The 20,983-nt window shown below is 50.6% G+C and overlaps 2 protein-coding genes across 3 annotated transcripts in view; one reads left to right on the top strand and one right to left on the bottom strand.

The window, feature by feature from the left end:
* Mad1l1 (MAD1 mitotic arrest deficient-like 1 (yeast)) overlaps positions 1-2,562 on the top strand; it is a 299,325-nt gene extending 296,763 nt beyond the window's left edge. For both annotated transcript variants that reach the window (XM_013023364.1, XM_013023363.1), the window contains exon 18: positions 47-2,562. In XM_013023364.1, coding sequence (XP_012878818.1) covers positions 47-205 — 159 coding nt within the window. In that variant the 3' untranslated portion in view covers positions 206-2,562. The remainder of the gene's footprint in view (positions 1-46) is intronic.
* A 17,823-nt stretch (positions 2,563-20,385) lies between these two features.
* The window catches only part of Elfn1 (extracellular leucine-rich repeat and fibronectin type III domain containing 1), a 2,782-nt gene continuing 2,184 nt past the window's right edge, over positions 20,386-20,983 (bottom strand). Inside the window, exon 2 of the mRNA XM_013023377.1 lies at positions 20,386-20,966. Within this exon, the coding sequence (XP_012878831.1) occupies positions 20,649-20,966 (318 nt within the window). The 3' untranslated portion in view covers positions 20,386-20,648. The remainder of the gene's footprint in view (positions 20,967-20,983) is intronic.

Here is a 20,983-nt window from a genome sequence, read left to right as displayed (position 1 = left end):
ACCCCCACTGGCCACTGCTGACTGCCCTGCTGTTTCCCACCCACAGGCCTCGGGACCCTCGGGCTGCAAGATGCAGCTGCTGGAAACGGAGTTCTCACGCTCAGTGCCTGAGCTCATTGAATTGCACCTGCTACGCCAGGACAGCATCCCAGCCTTCCTCAGCGCCCTCACCCTCGAGCTCTTCAGCCGCCAGACCACAGCCTAGCCCCGCACCAGCCATCGCGGCAGCCATCCCAGGCTAGCCCTGTCGAACAGTCAGCAGGGGAGCAGCCAGAGCCCCCACATCATCCCTTCTCATCTCTGAGCCCTGTGTACTCACTGAGCAATCTCGCCCTGTGCGCCGCTTCCTTGGGCATGTCCCCTGCCCACATTGGTACTGTACAGTTCCCGTCTGCCTGGGCCCCAGTGGGGATGCTGTGGACACAAGTTGAGGGTCCTGGCCTGGGGAAATAAAGTTTCCTCTCCAGTGCCCTCATCTGACTCTGTGCATCTCCTGCCCCAGGGGTGCCTGGTCCCCAGTGGATGTGCCCACATGTAACCCGGACCCGCTGGGTTCCACACCAACTCCTAGGAGCCTAGCCCATGTCAGGTCTCTACTATGGACCGCTGTTTGGCCTCAGGTAGGCAGCTGGCCCTCTCTGCGCCTCCCTCCTCACCTGTAGCCCCAAGGACATGCATGTCTGGACAGACCAAGAATAAAAGGTCCCCACGTCCGTGCCCTGGCATGCATGGACCAACCTGCCACTTGGGTTTGTCACACCCACGCTGGCTTGTAAGGGCACCATATAGGGTCCTGGCCAGCCCCAGGCCAGAGGAAGTTTGGTCATAGCACATCCCTGGCTGCCACCAGCTCCTTAGTGAGTGCCCAATGCTAAATGGTTCTTAAGCCACTAATGACTAATTTTAAAGGATTAGTGCTGGAGTGATAAACTGTAATTGCCAGGATGTAACAGGATTTACTGAGCCTCCTTCAGCTCCCCCACAGGCAGGGCAGGGCCACCTGCTGGGCCTCCCAGAGCCCCAGGCCCTTCCATTGGGCCTGGGCCCGGGACAGCCAGCACAGGATGTTAGCAGAGTTCCTCATCAACTCTTCCTTCACGGTCTGGCATGAGCCCCCAGAAGGGCACAGGTCCAGGTTTTGCCCACTCCCACTCCACCTGTGTGGAGGGGGTGGCCAGGCTGCCCAGAGACAGCCAGTGCAGGTCTGCACAGCTCACACCTACAAACTCTCTGGCCCTGTGCTTCCCCGGTTCCATGTCGCTCCCCGCCTGGCCTGGCCTGCAGGTTGGGTTAACTCAAGTCTCCAAGCCCAGATCAGCAAGGCAGGGGGATCCGCTGCCCACTGTCACATTCGGTCTACATTGGGCCTGGACTTAAACCCAGCTCTCCTGGCTACAAATTCAGCCCATCGCTACCCTAGCTCTGAATCAGACGGGACCCATTTTCCTTCTGTGTAACTGTCATCAAATGGGCAACAGTGAGGCAGGGCCTTCATCCTGAGACAGCCTGGGAGGGGCGGCTCAGAGGCCCCGTGGTATAGCTTCAAGGCCATGAACTCACAAATGTGTTCCACATGTGTGTACTCATGTGCACACAGACATGGCTATATGTACATGAGTTCTACATGTATGTGTGCAAGGCTTGTGTGTTGGGCTTCACATATGTGTGGCTTGTGCTTGCACACACGTGAGCACGCATACCTGTACTGAGTTGCTATCTATACTGGTATGTGGTTATGTGTGCAAGCACGAGCCCATGTCATTACACACATGTGCTACTTGAATTTCTGCTTCAGGTCTAGAGAGGGTGAGGGCCTGGCCTGAAGTCACACAGCAGAAGAGGACCCAAGAGGCCGCACTGAAACCCAGTCTGTGTGACCATACTCCACACCTGCCCGCGCTTACACTTCACATTTTCTCTCCTTTCTTTGCCTTATCTTCCACTGCACAGTTCTAACTTTTAACTTAAAACCAAACAAATAAAGCTCTGACAATACAAGGGAAACATAGAGTAAAAAGGAAAAACCTCCTCCTCTGGCTGCATTCCAAGCCTTCCCGCCTGTGGGTGGACTTGCACACCTTACATGCGTGTGTGCGTGCGAAGTGCCTGGCTTTGTTTCCTCGGAGCGTGTGTGTGGTTTTTAAAATAACTGTGTTTTGTTCTGCAGCTCGGTTTTTCTCGCTTAACAATATGTCTTGGCAATGTGCCAGGCAGGCATCGCTGTGGGTTTCGTGGGGCTGTGTTACTGTATCCAGAACACTCGGGGCGTGGAGCAGGAAGGCGGGGGGACCAGCCCTCCGCTGACGGCAAAGCCGCCACACTCTGCACGCTGTAGACTCCTCCAATCCTAATGCTATCTTTAAAAGTTGACAAACTCAAGTTCTAGGATCACATTCTGGCTCACACTTTGGTGTGGGTCTGCCCTCCCCCTGGGCCCATGACGGAAAGTGAAGTATGGTCATTGTGTGATCCTGCTCCAATCTGACAGACTCTTACAAGATCAGGACATGGCTGTGTGCAGGCTCACACCTGTAATCCTCAATACTTGGGAGGTTGAGATCTGAGGCAGCCTGGGCAGAAACATCAATGAGACACATCTCCAGTTAACCAGTAAAAAGCCGGAAGTGGGGCTGTGGCTCAAATGGTAGAGTGCCAGCCCACCTTGAGCAGAAAGACAATTATATCTGTAAACCATGAAGAGAGGCCATCTCCCATGCCTTCTTGTTTTTTGGGGTGGTACTGGAGGTCGATCCCAGGGCCTCACACTTGCTGAATAGGCACTCTACCACTTGAGCCATGCCCTCGGTCCTCGCACTCTTAGTTTGTTTTTCATATAGAGTATGACTAACTTTTTATCCCTGGTACAGGCCTCAGACTAAGATCCTTCTACTTCTGCCTCCTGAATAACTGGGATTACAGGTGTGTGCTGCCACGCCATGTAGGCACTACACCTTGGCATCACACTGCCAGCCTCAGGCACTGGGAGAATGTAAATGAATGTTTATTGAAACCTCCTGGTAGTGGGTTCTGCTACCATGGCCAAGCCAGCTGGCCTTTCTCACTATCTGGACACATAATTTGCAATTATGCAGGGTTGGGGCTGTCACCAGCCAATGAGAAAAAGCATCAGTTACCAAATTTGAGTTGCAGCCTAGGACAAAATAATAATTTGCAATGTTGTGTATATACTACAGTATACAGTAACTATTTTTCCCCCAGTCAAGGGGCCTGGGCTCTGTCCCTGAGCATCTTTGTGCTCAAGTTTAGCCCTCTACTACTTGAGCCACAGCACCACATCTAGCTTTTTCTGAGTAACCTATTGGAGATAAGAGTTTCATGGACTTTCCTGCCCAGGCTGGCTTCAAATCATGATCCTCAGATCTCAGCCTCCTGAGCAGCTAGGATTACAGGTGTGAGCCACTGGTTCCTGGCTTTGTAGTGACATATTTATAGCCTGTTTGCTATGTCCTCACCCTGTAAGCCCAACAGTCAGGAGGCTGAGCAAGAGTTTGAGTACAGGCTAGCCTTGGCAACCAAGTAAGGTTCTAGCTCAAAAGAAACATTTTTAAAAGAGAAAGAAATAACCAAGCCACATCATAACTTCAGACTTTTTAATAGCCCCACTAAAAGCTGGTGAAGTGATTGAAAAGAATTTTTGGTGGTACTGGGGTTTGAATTCAGGGCCTTGTGCTTGCTAGGCAGGGCTCTGCCACTTGAGCTATGCCTCCAGTCCGTTAAAATTAATTTTCACATTTTATATAATCCAGTAGATCCAAAATGTTACTCTTTCAGCATGTTAATCGGAGGTAATAAAATACAATCGTTTTTGGTTCTGAGTCTTAGAAATCATTGTGTCCTTTCTACTTTCAGCTCACCTCAGTTTTCGCCAGCCATATTGAGGTGCTGAGGGGGTCCCTGAAAAAGGGGCACAGTTTTGTCCTCTGCAAGGCTCCTCAGCTGCCGGGTCATTCCATGTTGCCATACTCACATGGTGACGTGTTATTAAGAAATAATCAGCCCTCACATTGAAGTGGGGTCTCCGCAGGTCTCCTTGTAACAACCAGACCTGATGCCCTCTGGGGTTGAGAAACACAGGGAAGCAGCCAGCAGCTGCCACCACAGACCAGCACGGGACCCAGGGGTACAGCCAGGTGCTTGACCCCCTCAGCCTTCCCCCACCCTGCCCCGGGGTGTCCCCCTCCCAGCCCAGCACACCCTGCCTGGGTGTCAGCACCTGGGTCCCATGCTGGCTTGTCCCAACCTGCTGGTGACTGTGGCCAGGTCTCTTCCCTCCCTGATGTCTGCCGTGGAGGGGGGAATGGTCTTACAGTCAGACCCGTGGGGTAGGGGAGGGAGCAATAGCACCCCAGGGTCAGAGTGCAACCCGCACAGTTAGCTACCAACAGACCCCAGACTTTTTTTCCTTTTTTTTTTTTTAAACTTAAAAGTGGAAATTAAATTTCATACCAGGTTTACAAGCTGTTAACGAAATTCACTAATCAAACCCCAAACACCAGGTCCTTGAAAATGAGAATTAAAAAGGTCTATATTTGCATATTCATGGCTTTAATAGGGTTCAGAAGGTATATTTGCAGCTGATGAAAAGTATTAATTAAATCTCATTTGCATTGGTGGGGCCGCGTAACCCTCTCGTTGCTGCTGGTGCTCCCAGGGCAGGGCTGGGACGCACGGCCTCCTGGCCACCTCGCCATCTCCCTGCCCCACAGCCACAAACCCTGGGCACTGGGGAGCCAGGAGCACCCCCACCTCCCAGTCCTGTGACCAGCTGCAGCCAGTATGACTTCAGCCTTGAAAACCAACATTCAACCAGGTGCAGAGCCCCACACCTGCAAGTCTATAATCTGGAGGCAGAGATTGGGACGATGGAGGATGAAGGCCACCCTGAGCCAAAAGTTCCTGAGAGAAGTGGGGATGTGTCTCAAGTGCTAGAGTGCCAGCCTTAAGTGAAAAAACTAAAGAGTTCAAGCCAGGCATCAGTGGCACATGCCTGTAATCCTGGTTACTCAGGAGGCTGAGATCTGAGGAGTGTGGTTCAAAGCCAGACCTGGCAAGAAAGGCCATGAGGCTCTTATCTCCAATAAACCACTCAGAAAACCAGAAGTGGTGCTGTGGCTCAAGTGATAGAGGGCTAGCCTTGAGCTGAAGACCTCAGGGACAGCTCCCAGGCCCAGAGTTTAAGCCCCATGACCAATAAAAGAAAAAAAAAAAGTTCAAGTCCCCAGTACTGACCAAAAAAAAAAAAAATCTTGAGACCTCGTCTCAAAAAGTAGAGAGGAGGGCCTGGGAAGGTGGCTCAGTGGTAGAGCGTTTGCCCTGCATGCATGAGGCCCTGGGTTCCATTCCTCAGCACCACATAAGCAAAAAAAAAAGCTGGAAGTGGCACTGTGGCTCAAGTGGTAGAGTGCTAGCCTTGAGCTGAAGAGCTGAGGGACAGCGCCCAGGCTCAGAGTTCAGGCCCCATGACCTGACTTCCCCAACCCTCCAAAAAACAAAGAGGAGCCGGGCGCCGGTGGCTCATGCCTGTAATCCTAGCTACTCAGGAAGCTGGGATCTGAGGCTCGAGGTTCAGAGCCAGCCTGGGCAGGAAAGTCTGAGAGACGCTTATCTCCAGCAAACTACCAGCAAACCAGAAGTGGTGCTGGGGCTCAAGTGGTAGAGTGCTAGCCTTGAGCTGAAGAGCTGAGGGACAGCACCCAGGCCCCACAACCAAAAAAAAAAAAAAAGAGGGGATGGGGGGACAAGGGATGACAGTGATCGATGCATTGTACTCATAATATTGGAAACGCAGGACAACCCTCCAATGCCAGAGAATGAGTAGACACAGGAGACAGAGGAGGTTTCACTAAGGCATTTCACTTCACTGCAGATGGGCACACTGCCACTCTTCCCAGAGCTAGCAGGCACCCGGCTCTGTCTCTGCTCTTTTGTGCTGATCCTAGGGCTTGAACTCAGGGACTAGGCACTGTTTCTGAGCTCGGTGTGTGTGTGTGTGCCTAATTTTTTTCATCCCAGGCTGACTTGGAATTTTGATCCTCAGATCTCAGCCTTCTGATTAGCTAGGATTACAAGTATGAGCCACCAGTGCCTGGCAATCTGCTTGGTTTTTATCCCAACCCCCTCTCATTGTTGCGAAGGTGTCAGGCTCACAATTTTTCACAGTTGGTGACTATGATGATAAGGAAGTTGGGTAGGCCCCGGCGGGGGTGCTGTCCTTTTGGAGGCAAAGCTACAACTTAAGAAGCAAATAACCAAAAGACAGTATGATGACCAGGTTACAAGATGGAGACAATTCAGTTTGACAGCTGGGAGAGAGGGGGAGCTTTTTCTCACCTTAACCTTAGGGAATTGTATCCTGTTTGTATAACTGGTAAACAACAAAAAAAATCTTTTTGGTCAGTCATGGGCTTGAACTCAGGCCCTGGGCACAATCCCTGAGCTTCCTTTGCTCAAGGCTGGCACTTGAGCCACAGTGCCAATTCCAGCATTTTGTGTTTATGTGGTACTGAGGATGGAACCCTGGGCTTCATACGTGCTAGACAAGCACTCCACCACTGAGCCACATTCCCAGCCCTGAAAAAAATTATCTTAATTTAAAAACAGATTAGACCTCCTTGTACAACTAATTGATGCTAACTAAACAAAACCTTAAGTTCACAAATAAAGGATTTGTGTGTGTGTGAGAGAGAGAGAGAGCTGGTGCATTGGTGTGAACCTCTGGTTGTCCCAGCCAACCAGGAGGTGTGAAAACTATGATTTAGGATTGAAACTGAAGCCAGGCAGGATGGCTTCAGAGAGGAGGGAAGGGAGAAGCAAAGTGCAAAAACAAGTGGGAGGGAGACCCAAAATTGCGTATATCATAGACACATATACAAAACTATCACTAAAAGCAAAAAAAAAAAAAAAGCAACCAATCCAAGTCAGCAACAGAGATAGACATAGAAAGCAAAATATGAAGCTCCTGAGAGTCTGTAGTTGCCAAAGAAAATAACTCAGGAGGACTGGGAGTAGCAGACAGGCCAGGCACATTGGTTTCTACACACACACACACACACACACACACCTACCTCCCTGATCCCAGGAGGCAGAGATCACGTGGATCCAAGTTTGAGGGCAAGCAGCCCAGGAAAAAAGTTACCAAGACCCCCCATCTCAACAAACAAACTGGGCTTGGTAGTTCACTTACGTAATCCCAGCAATGCAAGAGGTTTATAAGGCTCACAACAAAGCATTTTTGGTTCACAGTTCTAGAGACTGGGAAGCTCAGGTGAAGGTTCTGGTTTAGGGTATGAGACAGAGACATTGAGCACCAGTCCCACAGAACACACACACAACCTAGGCCACCCCCAAATCACCTCCCTAACAGCCCCACCCCTGTTTGTATATCAGGGTAAGGGCTCCAATCGGTGAGCTCGATGCAGATGCGTGGCTTTTGCCTAGTGATAAAAAGCAATTTAAGCAAACCTGCTACATTTGGCATGGGGTTTTAATTAAGCGGAGCTGTGGGTCATTCTTCGCGGTATCTACATATCTGGGAACCTTGCCGGTTCGTTTCTTAGCAGGGTCTCATTAATTGTGTCGGTGTTCTTACAGAGTTACAAGGGTGCAAAATAGATTGGTAAGATTCGCAGATGGCTGGTGAAACAAAACACCAATACGGGGAGATGTCCTCCTGCTTGTGCGAGACCCCTGCACAGGTCAGAGCTCCGGCTTTGTCCAGGAGCCGGGAGGGGGGTGGGGGGCTGGACAGTGTGCCTCCACTGCACACACACTGGCTCCCAAGAAACAGCATCACTTCATATTGCGTCTCAATTCCACCAGCTAGGGACTTCCAAAGACTCACTTCAGAGCCAGGTATGGTGGTTGACTCCTATGACCCCAGCCCTTAGGAGGCTGAGACAGGAGAACTTCCAGCTCTGAACTACATAGTGAGATCCCTTCACAAAAAGAAAACAAACATCAAAAGTGAGGCCAGCTGGGCACCCATGGCTCATGCCTGTAATCCCAACTACTCAAGAGGCTGAGATCTGAGGAGCACAGTTCAAAGCCAGCCTGGGCAGGAAAGTCCATGAAATTCTTGTCTCCAATTATCCACCAGAAAACCAAGGACACAGCCAAGCCAGGCTCAGACCTCTCCCCCCTCCTGCAGTGCCAGAACCCCAGTACTGTCAGGGAGGGGGAGGCTAGGGAGATGGAAAAGGCCTGAGCTCCAGGCAGTCAATTCAGACAGTGGGGGGGTGGGGGGTTGGATTTGATGAACATTGTGCTGGTCCTGAGGCTTGAACTCAAGGCTTGGGCACTGGCCCTGAGCTTTTTCACTCACTGGTACTCTACCACTTGATCTACAGCTCCACTTCCAGCTTTTTGCTGGTTAATTGGCAATTAGAGTCTCACAGGCTTTCCTGCCCAGGCTAGCTTTGAACTGTAACCTCAGATGTCAGCCTCCTGAGTAGCTAGGATTACAGGCGTGAGCCACCAGCACCCAGCTCTCATTTGCTTTTTGAGAGGCAGACTGTGTCTTTACAAAATTCAGGGCAAGCAAGCAGTCAGCTGGTCCCACGATGATTTAAACACAGTGGGTGGTCACCTGGTCTGACTCAGAATTGGTCCAACGTGCACTAGGGATTTAAAAGATGTTTGCTTTTGATTTCATCCATTCATTCATTGGCTGTGCCTGGTCCAAACTACCTGTAGTGAATCAGTGAATCAGGTGGGCTTACGAATCCTCTGCTGCTTTATGTGTAGAAAAATATCTCCTCCCACTATGTGATGTGCTTTTCCACCCGCTCTTTTTGTGTGTGAGTTACTGGGACTCAAACTCAGGGCCTCACGCCCTCTCAAATGCCCAAAGGGGGCATTCTACCTCTTGAGCCACACCCCCAGTCCTTTTGCATTTACTTTTGTATTTCAGATAGATCCTCATGCTTTGGCCCTTACCAAACTTGGACCACGATCCTCCCACCTCTGCCTCCTAAGTAGCTGGGACTACACTTGTGTGGTACCATGCCCACCCCTCTTATTCACCTCATTTATGTTGGTCTCTGGTAAGCAGAGCTTTCTGTGTCCACACAGTGAAATCTATCAGTCTTGTGTTTTACAGCTGGCACTCCTTGTGTCTTGTTTAAGCAAGCCAGACACAGTGAGATGGCAAAGATCACCCCCAACATTGTCTTCCACAAGTGACTTTTATTTATGACGTGAGGCAGAAATTCAATTTCATTTTTTTTCCACATGAATAACAAATGGTCTCAGTAGCATTTATTAAACAGTCTCCTCTTCCCCAAGTGGTCCTGCGCGGCCATAAATCAGGTGTCCAAATCCCAACGGGCCTGCCCATAGGCTTCCATTCCCCCTCTTTGCTTACTGTGTCCAGCCTTCATAGCAAACGATCTTAATTAATAAACTCCACACACAGGAGCGTAGGGTCACCCTGGGGCGGCCACGTGAGAGGATGAAACCTCGCGGGACTGCCAGATATTTGCAATGTTGTTTCTTAAAGAGAACATACAACATGTCCCATTATTAAACATTGTAGGTACATTCTTCTCATCCAGGCTGGGCACCGTGGCTCACATCTGTAATCCAGCCTGCTCAGTAAGCAGGTGATGGGAGGACTGCAGTTTGAGGTCAGGCTGGGCAAAAAATTATTGTGACCCTCATCTCAATAAAAGCTTGGGTATAGTGGCACACGCACGTCATCCCAGCTAGAGGGGTAAGCATAAATTGGAGGCTCGTAGACCAGCTTAGCTTTATCATAAATGCAGGGCTTCATCATAAATGCAGGACTGAAAACTAGACCCAAAAGGTTTGAGGATGTGCCTCAAGTAGGAAAGCACCTATCTGGCAAGTGCAAGGCCCTGAGTTCAGTCCCTCTACTGCTACACACACACACACACACACACACACACACACACACACACACACACACACGGAATTTATGACTTCCTAAGGATTTGTGTTAAGTTTGTGTGTGTGTGTGTGTGTGTGTGTGTGTGAGTCGGCCTGGGCGCTGTCCCTCAGCTCTTCAACTCACGCACTCTACCATTTGAACCACAGTGCCACTTGTGGTTTTCCCGTGGTTAATTGCAGATAAGAGTTTCACAGACTTTCCTGCCTGGGCTGGCTTTGAACCATGATCCTCAGATCTCAGCCTCCTGAGTAGCTAGGATTACAGGAGTGAGCCACCAGCACCTGGCTCAGTCCTGCACTTTTTAAAGGAGACACACCTAAAGCTTTAGTTCAGGGATGAGAGGGAAGGCAAAGGAACAAAGTTGCTTAAATCAAAATACAAAGAAAGTATTTCTGGGACTACAGAAGGTCTCAGCCTGACAAGAAGCAGATAATTCTGAACTCATGGGTACCTGTTAGCATAACTTTAACTTCATAAAGAAAACAAAGTTTTGAAGAAAGTCCATTAAGGACAAGTTGATGAACCCACTGGAATGCTGGGAGATTGGGGGCAGCAGGGTCGCTGCCTTCAGTTGGTGACGGGAGAAATCAGGCAGGATTCAAGCAAGAGAGGAAGAAGCTCGAGCTACAGGAAGGCCACAGAATTCATCACCAATGACTGGAGAGTTCATGTTCTGAGGGGGGTTGCTTCCATGCTAAGTGAGAAACAGCCTCATGGAAAATATAAAAAACTGACCATATGTATGGTGTGTGGCATATAATATATATCATCATATGGATATATGATATAATTACAGTATACATTTTTTTTTGTCAGTCATGGGGCTGAACTCGGGTCCTAGGTGCTGTCCCTGAGCTCTTTTACTCAAGGCTAGCACTCAACCACTTGAGCCGCAGCTCCACTTCCAGTTTTCTGGTGGTTCATTGGAGACCAGATTCTCACAGACTTTTCTTCCTGGGCTGGCTTTGAACTGCAATCTTCAGATCTCAGCCTCCTGAGTAGGTAGGATTTCAGATGTAAGCCACCAGTGCCCAGCTACAGTGTACTTTATAGTCATCAGTGCATACATTACAAGAAAAAGTAAAATGAAAAATTAATGATTTAAGTACTTCACTTGAAAAATGCCATGATGATAGCTGGCATCTATTAGCTATGTGGGAGGTAAATATAGGTGTATCATGGTCCAATCCAGCCCAGGAGAAAACATAAGATTCTATTTGAAAAATAACTGAAAAAAAAAATGTAGTGGTGTGACTCTCATATGGTAGAGCTTTGCAAATGTGAAGCTCTGAGTTCCAACCAAGGTGCTAAAAGGGGGGAAAAAAGGTAGAAAAAGAATAGTAAAATAAGTCCAAAGAAAATGGGGGGAAGGCTGGGCTCCGGTGGTTCTTGTCTGCATCCTAGCTACTGAGGAGGCTGAGATCTAAGGATCGTGGTATAAAGCCAGACTGGGCAGGAAAGTCCATGACACACTTATCTCCAATTAATCACAGAAAAAGCTGGAAGTGGTGCTGTGGCTCAAGTGGTAGGAATGCTAGCATTGAGCAAAAGAAGCTTGGGGACAGTGCCCAGGCCCTGAGTTCAAACCCCAGGACTGGAAGAGAAGGAGGGTAGGAGGGGAGGGAGGGAGAGAGAATGAGAATGGGGGGAAGGTAATAAAGACAAACCAGAAATTAATGACATAGAAAATAAAGACAATGAGGAAGGCTGATGCAGTTAAAGTTGGGGTTGTCTGTCTTGTTGGTGGTGAAGTGTGTGTGTGTGTGTGCCAGTCCTAGAACTTGAACTCAGGACCTGGGTGCTGTCCCTGAGCTTTTGTTGCTGGCACTTTGCCACTTGTGCCACCCCTCCACTTCCAGTTTTAGGTGGTTAATTGGTTAAAAGAATCTCAGGAACTTCCCAGCCTAAGCTGGGAATCCTCAGATCTCAGCCTCCTGAGTAGCTAGGATTACAGGCATGAGCCACCAACCAGTGCCCAGCTCACCTTTCCTCTTTTTAAGTTGCTCTCCAGTTTTTGTGACAGTAGCTGAAAGCTGAGTTACAGGTGGTTTCCAGAATTGTCTTACACCCAGCATAGAGACCAAAGCTGGACTAAAATGCTTCACTGCTCACGGGCCAATCACAGTGAGGAAGACAGAGCTCTCTGATTGGCTCTGGTTAGGTCACATGTCCATCCTTGGAAGAGAGTGAGTACAACCCTCCACAGAAAAAAAGAGGTCCAGGAAATGGTTCCTGGGCAGATTACACACAGCCAAAACATAGGAAGAAGAAGAAAAAGGAAAAAGAAGATGAAATGAGAGAGTCAAAACTCGGGAGACTTATCATTATAAGGGTGTGGTTTTCCTCTAAGTCCATAAATTTAAAGTCGTTTCATACAAAATCCCAGCCAGCGTTTCGGAGTGAGGGGGACAGCACACTGCTTGATGGAAGGAGAGGCCGTGGCAGTGAGCACCTGCACCTGGTCCACCAACTAGACGCCATCCCAAGCCCTCCAGGCTCAGGGGGGATGATATCATAAGACAGCCAACGCTGTGCATGGTGGCACATGCCAGTAATTCCAGCTACTTGGGAGGCAGAGATAGGAGAATCATGAATTTGAGCTCTTGTCTCCAAAAAACAAATTATTTAAAGCAAATAAAAGCCAAAGGGCTAAGCTGCATACTAATGGCTCAAGGCTATTATCCCAGCTATTCAGGAAGCTGAGATCTGAGGTTCACAGTTCAAAGCCAGCCCAGGCAGGAAAGTCCATGAGACTCCTATCTCCAATTAATCACAGAAAAAGCCAGACATGGAGCTGTGGTTCAAGCGATAGAACGCTAGCCTTGAGCTCAGGGACAGTGCTCAAGCTCTAAGTTGAAGCCCCAGGACCAGCTCTGTGTTCAAAACCCCTCAAGATGACTAAGTTGGGACACAGCCGTTGGGGGTGAGTGGCTGAACGTGACCATCACATGAGCCACCTGCACCACATACAGGCAGATCAGAGAGGCAGGGAAGGAGGACACCATGAATCCAGCCCTGGCTTGGCATGCTGCCCAGGGGTATAAGTCTCCCACAAACCCCCTACTTGCTGCTCTCTGCAACCCAGGGGACCTGGGCGGGGGCTGGGGAAGTGCCCTCTCTCAAGGTCTCACCTGGCTACTCAGGAGGCTTAGATCTGAGGATTGTGGTTTGAAGCAACCTGGGCAGGAAGGCCTGTGAAATTCTTTTTTTGTTTTTTGGTCATGGGGTTTGAACTCTGGGCCTGGGCACTGTCCCTGAGCTCTTCAGCTCAAGGCTAGTGCTCTACCACTTGAGCCACAACTCTACTTCTTATTTTCTGGTGGTTCATTGGAGATAAGAGTCTCACAGACTTTCCTGCCCAGGCTGGCTTTGAACTGTGATCCTCAGATCTCAGCCTCCTGAGTAGCTAGGATTATAGGTGTGAGCCACCGGCACCCGTGGTCTGTGAAAATCTTAATCCTAGTTAATCATCAAAAACTGGAAGTGGAGCTGTGCCTCAAGTAGCAGAACACCAATCCAGGCACTGAGTTCAAGCCCCAGAACACACGCACACGCACATACACACACAATCTGACAGATCCATTTTCATGGCCCCCAAATATTCAACTCGCACAAAGGCACAAAAGAGTCCAGAGAGCTTGTGAAGGTCATCTTCCCAGGCCAAAACACATCAGGGAGTGGAGCAGTGTAGAAAATAGCAGAAACTTAAGCAACCAGAACGAGAGGCTCATCTGAAATCATACTAAAAGTTATAACCCATGTTTTCAGAGAGTTGAGTTAAGGAAGCTTTCTTCCCAGGGCTGCTGGGGGGGGGGCGTGGCACAGGCAGCATGGTGGTTTAGAGTCTGCGTAGGTGGGCAGGCTGTGATCATCTCCATTGGCCAATCCTGTCCTATCCCAGTCATTAAGGATTATGACTACCACCCCTTTGGGTGTGCTAAAAAAAGACCTTTCAAAGGACAGCAATTACACATGCATTTAAAACATCTCTTAGCCTCCCAGAAAAGACAGCAGAGACTCCAGCACCGACATGACTCACGCGTTAGAATCACCCGACAGACATTTCAAAGCTGCCATCGATCACTCACAAAGAACACTGAAACAGCATTTACCAACTCGTTAAACTATTTAAAAAAATAGAAAAGAGTCTCATCTAAAAAAGAAAAGAAAGAAGCCAGAGAACTGAAAAACACAAGAGCCAAAGATAAAAAACTTCCCTGGATCCAAAAGCTGACAAGAGACAGCGGAAGAATTCTCAACCCTGAAGTCAGGTTATAAAGATCAGCCCATCTCAAAAGCGGAGAACAAAAGCAGACTGAAAAGAAATCAGCACAACCTTAGGGTCCATCGGCCATGAATAAATGATCTAATAATGTGTGTGTGTGGAGAGGAAGGAAAAGGAAAGGAGGCAGGAAAAAGGATGTTGAAAAAAGAAACAATATCTGGAAATGAAAATGAAGAACATCTTACAATGTTCTAAATTTAATGAAAGGCCTAAATACAGATTCAAGAAGAGGCACTAAGAACAATCCATGCCAAAATAATTCATAAGTAAATTTGGGAAAACCAGATGCAAAGAAACAATGTTTCAAGGCTGCCAGAGAGAAACAACTTGCTTACAGGGGAGGAGCCCTTGGACTGAGTACAGATTTCTCTTCTGTACACCAGAAAGAGGACGTGGGTTTTATTTTTCTTCATTTTTCTTATGATCCTTAAGCAGTTGTACAAAGGGGTGTCAATCCCAGAAGTCAGTCTGTGAGTACAGTGCATCTTGAGCAATATCCCCTTCTCAACCTCCCCCATCTCTCCCAACCCCCATGCCCTCAGTTTACCTACTTCTATTTGCTCCTATGTCTAGTGAACAGTATGGCTGCATTTGCCCAGTGCATTTTCAAGTGCAGAACAAAAGTGCGCACTCTCCATTCTGGGTCCAGAAGAATTACCCTTTGGGAAATAAGGAGGAAACGGAGAGTCTGGGAGATGAAGAGAGCTCATCTTTCAAATTCTTGAAGAGCATTTGTCACCAGCAAACTTCCCTTTAACTAGCTGCTAAAGGGCCTTCTCAGAGCATGAAGAAAACTACCACCCAATGGTGCCTGGGACTCCAGAAGGACAAACAAGGCCCCCAGCAAGTGGGACAGGCACTCCCATTCCTGTGAGATTTTTGTTTTTGGCCAGTCCTGGGGCTTGAACTCAGGGCCTAGGCGCTGTCCCTGAGCTTTTTTGCTCAAGGCTAGTGCTCTACCATTTGAGCCACAGCTCCACCTCCGGATTTTTTGCTGGTTAATTGGAGATGAGAGTCTCATGGGCTTTCCTACCCACGCTGGCTTTGAACCGTGATCCTCAGATCTCAACCTCTTAAGTAGGTAGGATTACAGGCGTGAGCCACTGGTACCTGGACCATGAGTTAAAAAAATTTTTTTTGATGGACAAAGCAAAAATTATAACCATCCTATATAGATGAAATACTTAGATATAATTTACATGCTCAAGCAAGGTGGGGGAGAATAAAAGAGTTAAAGTCAAATTTCTCTGCTCAATTTGAAGTGATAGAACATAAATGTATATTGTAACAGAGCTTCCTCTAAATGCTACACAGTGAGATCAACTCAAAACACCACAAGCCACTAAAAACTGAATCTCATGCACACATAAAAATGTTTAAGGAAGTCAAGGCATGCTAACACACTTTTGCAACCACAGCACTTAGGATCAGAAGTACAAAGCCAGCGTTGGTTGGCTACAAATTGCTACCCTGTCTCAAGAAAAGGATAAAGCCAACCCCCAAAGCCCTAATGACACAGACTAGCAATTGGTTTCCCCCCCACCCACACACCTGCCACCATGATTTATACCTGAGAAATCAGAATTTTAAGTTCACACCAACCTGTACATTGATTTTCATGGTAGCTTTATTTGTAATAGTCCCAAGCCCTAAGCAAGTCTTCCAGCAGGTGAATGGTTGAATACTTGTGCTCTGCCACATGTACATACTCAGCAAGGAAAAAGAATAACCTCTTGGCACATACCATGACCCGGGTGGGGCTGGAGGGGCTGGTGCTTCAAGGAGAAAGCTCAAAACGATACGTGGTTTACGATCATCTTTATGTGGCGTTCTCAGGGCAGAATTCTCAGGGGAAGAGTGAGCTTTGCGGTTGCTTTTAGGAATGAGGTAGCGGGGTGACAAGGGACAGTAAGAGGGAGGTTTGTGTGGTGTGCCTCAATGATTATGGTGGTCACACAGATGTCCATATATATATATATATATATATATATATATATATATATATATACACACACACAGGGTAAGTCTGCAGAGAAACACACACACTGCCGCCCATAAAATTGGTGGGAACTAAGCCTGGTGTGGTGTCTCATACCTGTCATCCCAGCTACTTGGGAGGTAGAAGTCAGAGGATTACAATCTGAGGCCAACATGGGCAAAAAGATCTCAAGACCCCATCTCAACCAGTAGCTGGCGTGATAACACACTCCTGCTTTCCAGGTTACAGCAGTACAAATAGGAGGATCACCGTCCTGGTATATTTATGCAGTAGAGTCCTGTCTAGTAAGGGCTCCGAGTTCAAACTTCAGTCTCTCTCCCTCCCCCCCTCTCTCCCTCTCTCAATCTCTCTCCTTTGTCTCTCTCCTCTCGCTGTTGTGTGTTTATGAGAGAGAGAGAGAGAGAGCGCATACTCCAGGTCTCACAGTGCCCTGGCCCCTCCTGGTCTCAGTGAGCAGGCGTTGTCTGTGGTGCTGACCAGGGCAGCCTCCCCTGCAGACATGGCCTCTCTTCCCTCCTTCCTCAGCCATGCACAAGGCCACTTGCACCCCCCAGTCCATGCTTTCTTCATCTTCACACACCACTGTGTGTCCTGCCAAGAGGAGAGGAAGAATCCAGGAGTCCCCTGCACCCCCAAGTTGCATGGCTACCTCTGCGTGATGAATTTGATTTCCAGCTGCTTCACTGAACTATGGTCTAACATTGTTATAATAAAGGGATTATTATTTCTGGGACAAGACAGAAGTTATGATTCTGTGTGTGTGTGTGTGTGTGTGTATGCAAGTTCTGGGACTTGAACTCAGGGCCTTGGCACTGTCTCTGAGCTTTCTCACTCAAGGCTGGTACTCTACCACTTGAGTCACACTTTCATTTCCAGCTTTTTGCTGGTTGGTTAAAGGTAAAAGTATCCCTCGATGGCTTTGGACTGCAGTCCTCAGATCTCAGCATCTTTAGCAGCAAAGATTATGGTTGTGATTTCCTCATGCTGTGAGATGGGGCTTCCCAGCCTGGCAGAAGTCTGGCCCGGCCCAACCCTGCCCTTGTCTGCTTGGACTGTGAATGGGAGCGGTCTGCACATGTTCCCACCAGTCCTTGGCTCCAGTGCCTACATCTGTCTTGTCAACTTTCACCCTGGACCCTGGCAGAATCCATAGCTTCCGCCTCTGCCATACCCCTGGTGCCTCTTTTTGGTTTTTTTCCTAGTACTGAGTTTTGGGCTCATGGCCTCTCACTTGCTCAGCTTTGCTTGTTCCGAGGGTGCTCCACTGCATGAGCCACGCCTCCAGCTCAGCTTTTTGGCTGGTTATTTTGGAGATGGAATCTTGCAGACTTTCCTGCTTGAGCTCCCTCAAACCTTGATCCTCCAGATTTCAGCCTCCTGAGTGGCTACAATTACAGGTGCGAGCCACTCTGTCCCTGCTGACCTCCAGAAGGGCTCCCTGACTCCTGCCCAGCTATGATTAGACGTGGGGCCCCTGGGAGGAAATGGGAAGATGGTGGGGCAGAGCAAGGCCTGCAGGTCTCTCCTGATTCCTGCCAGCCGTGAGCCTCTGCTGAGGCCCCCCTGAGGCCCGCCGGGCTGATGCCCACGGTAACCTCCTCCTCCCTCGGCCCTGGGGCTGCAGTGTGCTGATGGAACGGATGCTGGGTCCCTTGTCTGGAAATGGGCTCTTGTTGGGGTGTCCTCTTTGTTGGGCCCGTGGGAATAGCCCCTCAAGGGTGGCGACTCATTGCTGCCTCCAGAGGCTGCTCAGGGCCGGCGCTGTGTCGTTGTGTGTGGAACGCATGCATGAATGGAAGGTGGAGGCCGGGGTGCTGGGCCTTGGTTCATAGCTGCCCTGGCTGTGCAGTCAACCTCGGGACCCAGACCTCCCCTCCTGGGAACAGCCTTGCGATTGCCACCAGAGAGACTGGACAACTGACCACCAAGGGTGACCCCCCCCGGTGGCCACTGGGCCTGCTAGGGGAGAAGGGGGGAAGGGGTTCCCCACCAGCTACCTGGGGTGTAGGAGCAGCCATCTGTTGGTTCTGTGGCTGCCTGTGATGCGAGGTTTAGGTTGCAGTAACCATTGTTGGGGGGCTGCCCCCCCATGCTGGGCAGGCCAGGCTACCGAGACTGGTGAGGCAGGGTGGCTTGCTGTGGGCGCTGAACTGGGCTCTGAGTTTCTGCTTTTCACCCCAGACCCCCAAACTGCAGACAAACCAGCTGCCCCAGGCTCAGCTCCCCTCCTCACCCAGTTTCCCTTCTGCCGAAGCAGACGCCACCCTCTCCAGGAAGCCCTCGGGGCTCTGCCCATGCTGGCCTGGAGCCCCAGGCCCTGTGCTGCCCTGAGCTGCCCACCTCTCCCCACGTCCTGCAGATGACTTCCCAGAGGGTCTCCAGCACTGGCAGGCGTGGGACACGAGCTCAACGTGGGGTGGGGGACTCTGGGCAGCTGTCAGGGCTCCTATAGTGAGGACCCCACTCTTGTCCCGTCATTCATCTCCTCTGGTGCCTGGGCAGAGCCCTGCCCTCCCGCAGCCACAGCGCAGCTGCCCTGCCCCAAGCCTGGCTTGACCCCACCCCTGGCCAGGCCCCGCCCTGGCTCAGCCCCGCCCCTGGCCCCGGTGGGGGCCAGAGCCTCCAAAGGTGCCCAGTGGCCCAGACCTGGGGGAGGAGCCTGCAGCCTGCAGCAGTGGCCCCAGCTGATGGTCAGATTCCAGATCAGGAACAGTTTGCCCCTGGGGGCCAGGGGTGGGGGCACGAGGATGGGGGGCTCCACCACCAGAGCTTTGGGACCATGAAGGGAGGGTCCCCCGGCCAGGTGGGGGATGTGATTTCCATGTGTCTGGCACCAGGCAGGAGGGTGCCCCGGAACTGAGTGGGAAGGAGGAACAGGCCAAGACATGCAGAGCCTTAAGACCACCCCTCTCCCCCACCTTCTCTCCCAGGGGCCTGGGGCTGGGACTGGTTCCCTGGGGTAGCCCCAGAGCCCCTATGTGGCTGGCAGGTGGACTGGGGGCCTGGGAGGGGCTCTCCTCCTCGAGTCACAGTCCTGGTGAGCACATGCTCAGTAGCAGGAAGTACTAGAGCTACTCAGAGAGACTTTCTCACACTTGCTCCAGGGACTTGAAAGACCTAGTACTGTTCATGGTGGGACGGAGGGTGGGCTTGACAGGGCTCCGCTGGAGGACTGAGGGCGGGCTCTAGGCTCCTAGCTTCAGGACAGGGGTTTTTCCTGTGGCTGGGGCTCTGGCACTGCAGGTCCCCACACGTACACAGCCTCGATCATGGGCTCACACACATACAAACTCAATCTCTTGGGGCTCTCAAGGAGCCCCAACTGTCCTAGGCTGTCCTCTGCCACCTCAGTGTGGGAATGTGGAAGCAGATGTGGCCACCTCTGGCGCCTCCAGCATCCAGGCGTGCCCTGAGCTCAGTCCCCTCCCCCTGCCTCCCCCTGCCTCCCCCCACTCCTCCTCCTCTGCCTTCCCTTCCCGCCCACACTAGCCGGCAAAGCTGAGGACCCCTCCCCCAGCGAGGGGCCCCACATGCCCATCATTCAGCTGTGGCCTCCAACAAGGCCCACCCCCAAAATGGGCTCAGAGAGACCCCCTAAACTTCCCCCCAAGGAGTCCACAGTAAAAATCCACCACAAACACTTTCGTTTTTTTTTCTCCTTTGCAGATTTTTTTTGTTTAGTAGACATAGTTTTTTTTTCTTTCTCATTTCACAGTAAACATTTGCAAATATAGAAATTTTTTTTTCTGTACAACAACTAACGACAGTGTGCAATGGGACGCGGCTGGGGCCCCTGACGCCCCCTGGTGGTGCCCTCCAGCCATGGCAGCCACCCTGCGCCTCCGACCCAAGACCCCAGGGTCCCCCCGGCCCCCCTCCCCCATCCACTCTACCCCTTCCTGGTGGCCTCAGGACAGACACGGGTGGTCCAGAGTCCACAGAAAACCAGTTCTGGGGGGGGGTCCTAGGAGGCCACACCCCCAGAGCAGGTGTTTTGTCCTTTTTTTTTTTAGCAGTTTAACTTTTATAATTTTTTTTAAAAAAGGAAGAACATAAAGAGAAAGAGTTAAAAGAAAAAGCAGAGAAGAATCAAAAAAGGAAAGATAATGAAAAAAAAACCCACCCCCACCCCCACCCCTAAGACACAGTTTTCCGGAGTCCCGTGTGCGTGTGTGTGCATGTGTATGTGTGTGCATGTGTGCACGTGCATACCGCTGGTGCCAGGTCACAGATGAGCGTGAACATTTATCTGTCACCCTCCAAAGGTCCCCTCATGGTCCCCGCTGCTGGCCCAGCCGGGTGTGCGTGTGTTGGGGTTTGTGGTGAGAATCGGAGTCATGACAGGTCATGTGGGGTTTTTTTTTTTGGTCCAGTGGGCATCAGGGGTTTGGGGGAGACAGGAGGCCCTCGGGGGGCCCTCAAGGGCTGGCCGGGGCTCAGGACTTGTGCTGGGCGGACACCCCCTTCCAGTAGTCCAGGATGTCATGGAGGTCCTCGTCCTTGGCAAACTGGACCTTCTTGCGCAGGGCATGGCCAGCGGCCATGAACTCGTCATCATCGTCCTTGTGTCGCCGGCGGCTGAGCCTCAGGCGCCCCCAGATGCTCTGGGGGGCGCGGCAGCTGTACTCGGGGCTGGAGGAGTAGCTGAGGTTGTGGTATTGGGGTGACAGCTGGGAGTAGGCCAGATCTCGGGGCCGGGGCCGGGTGAGTGGCTCCAGGATGCAGGTCTTGCGGCCGCCCAGCCCCTCGTGGGCCTGCGCGGGGGGCGGTG

Source organism: Dipodomys ordii, unplaced genomic scaffold, assembly GCF_000151885.1.
Source record: "Dipodomys ordii isolate 6190 unplaced genomic scaffold, Dord_2.0 Scaffold68, whole genome shotgun sequence".
In the NCBI taxonomy this organism is placed as follows: domain Eukaryota; kingdom Metazoa; phylum Chordata; class Mammalia; order Rodentia; family Heteromyidae; genus Dipodomys; species Dipodomys ordii.
The sequence above is the reverse complement of the archived record's forward strand: the minus strand, read 5'-3'. Positions and strand labels throughout refer to the sequence as shown.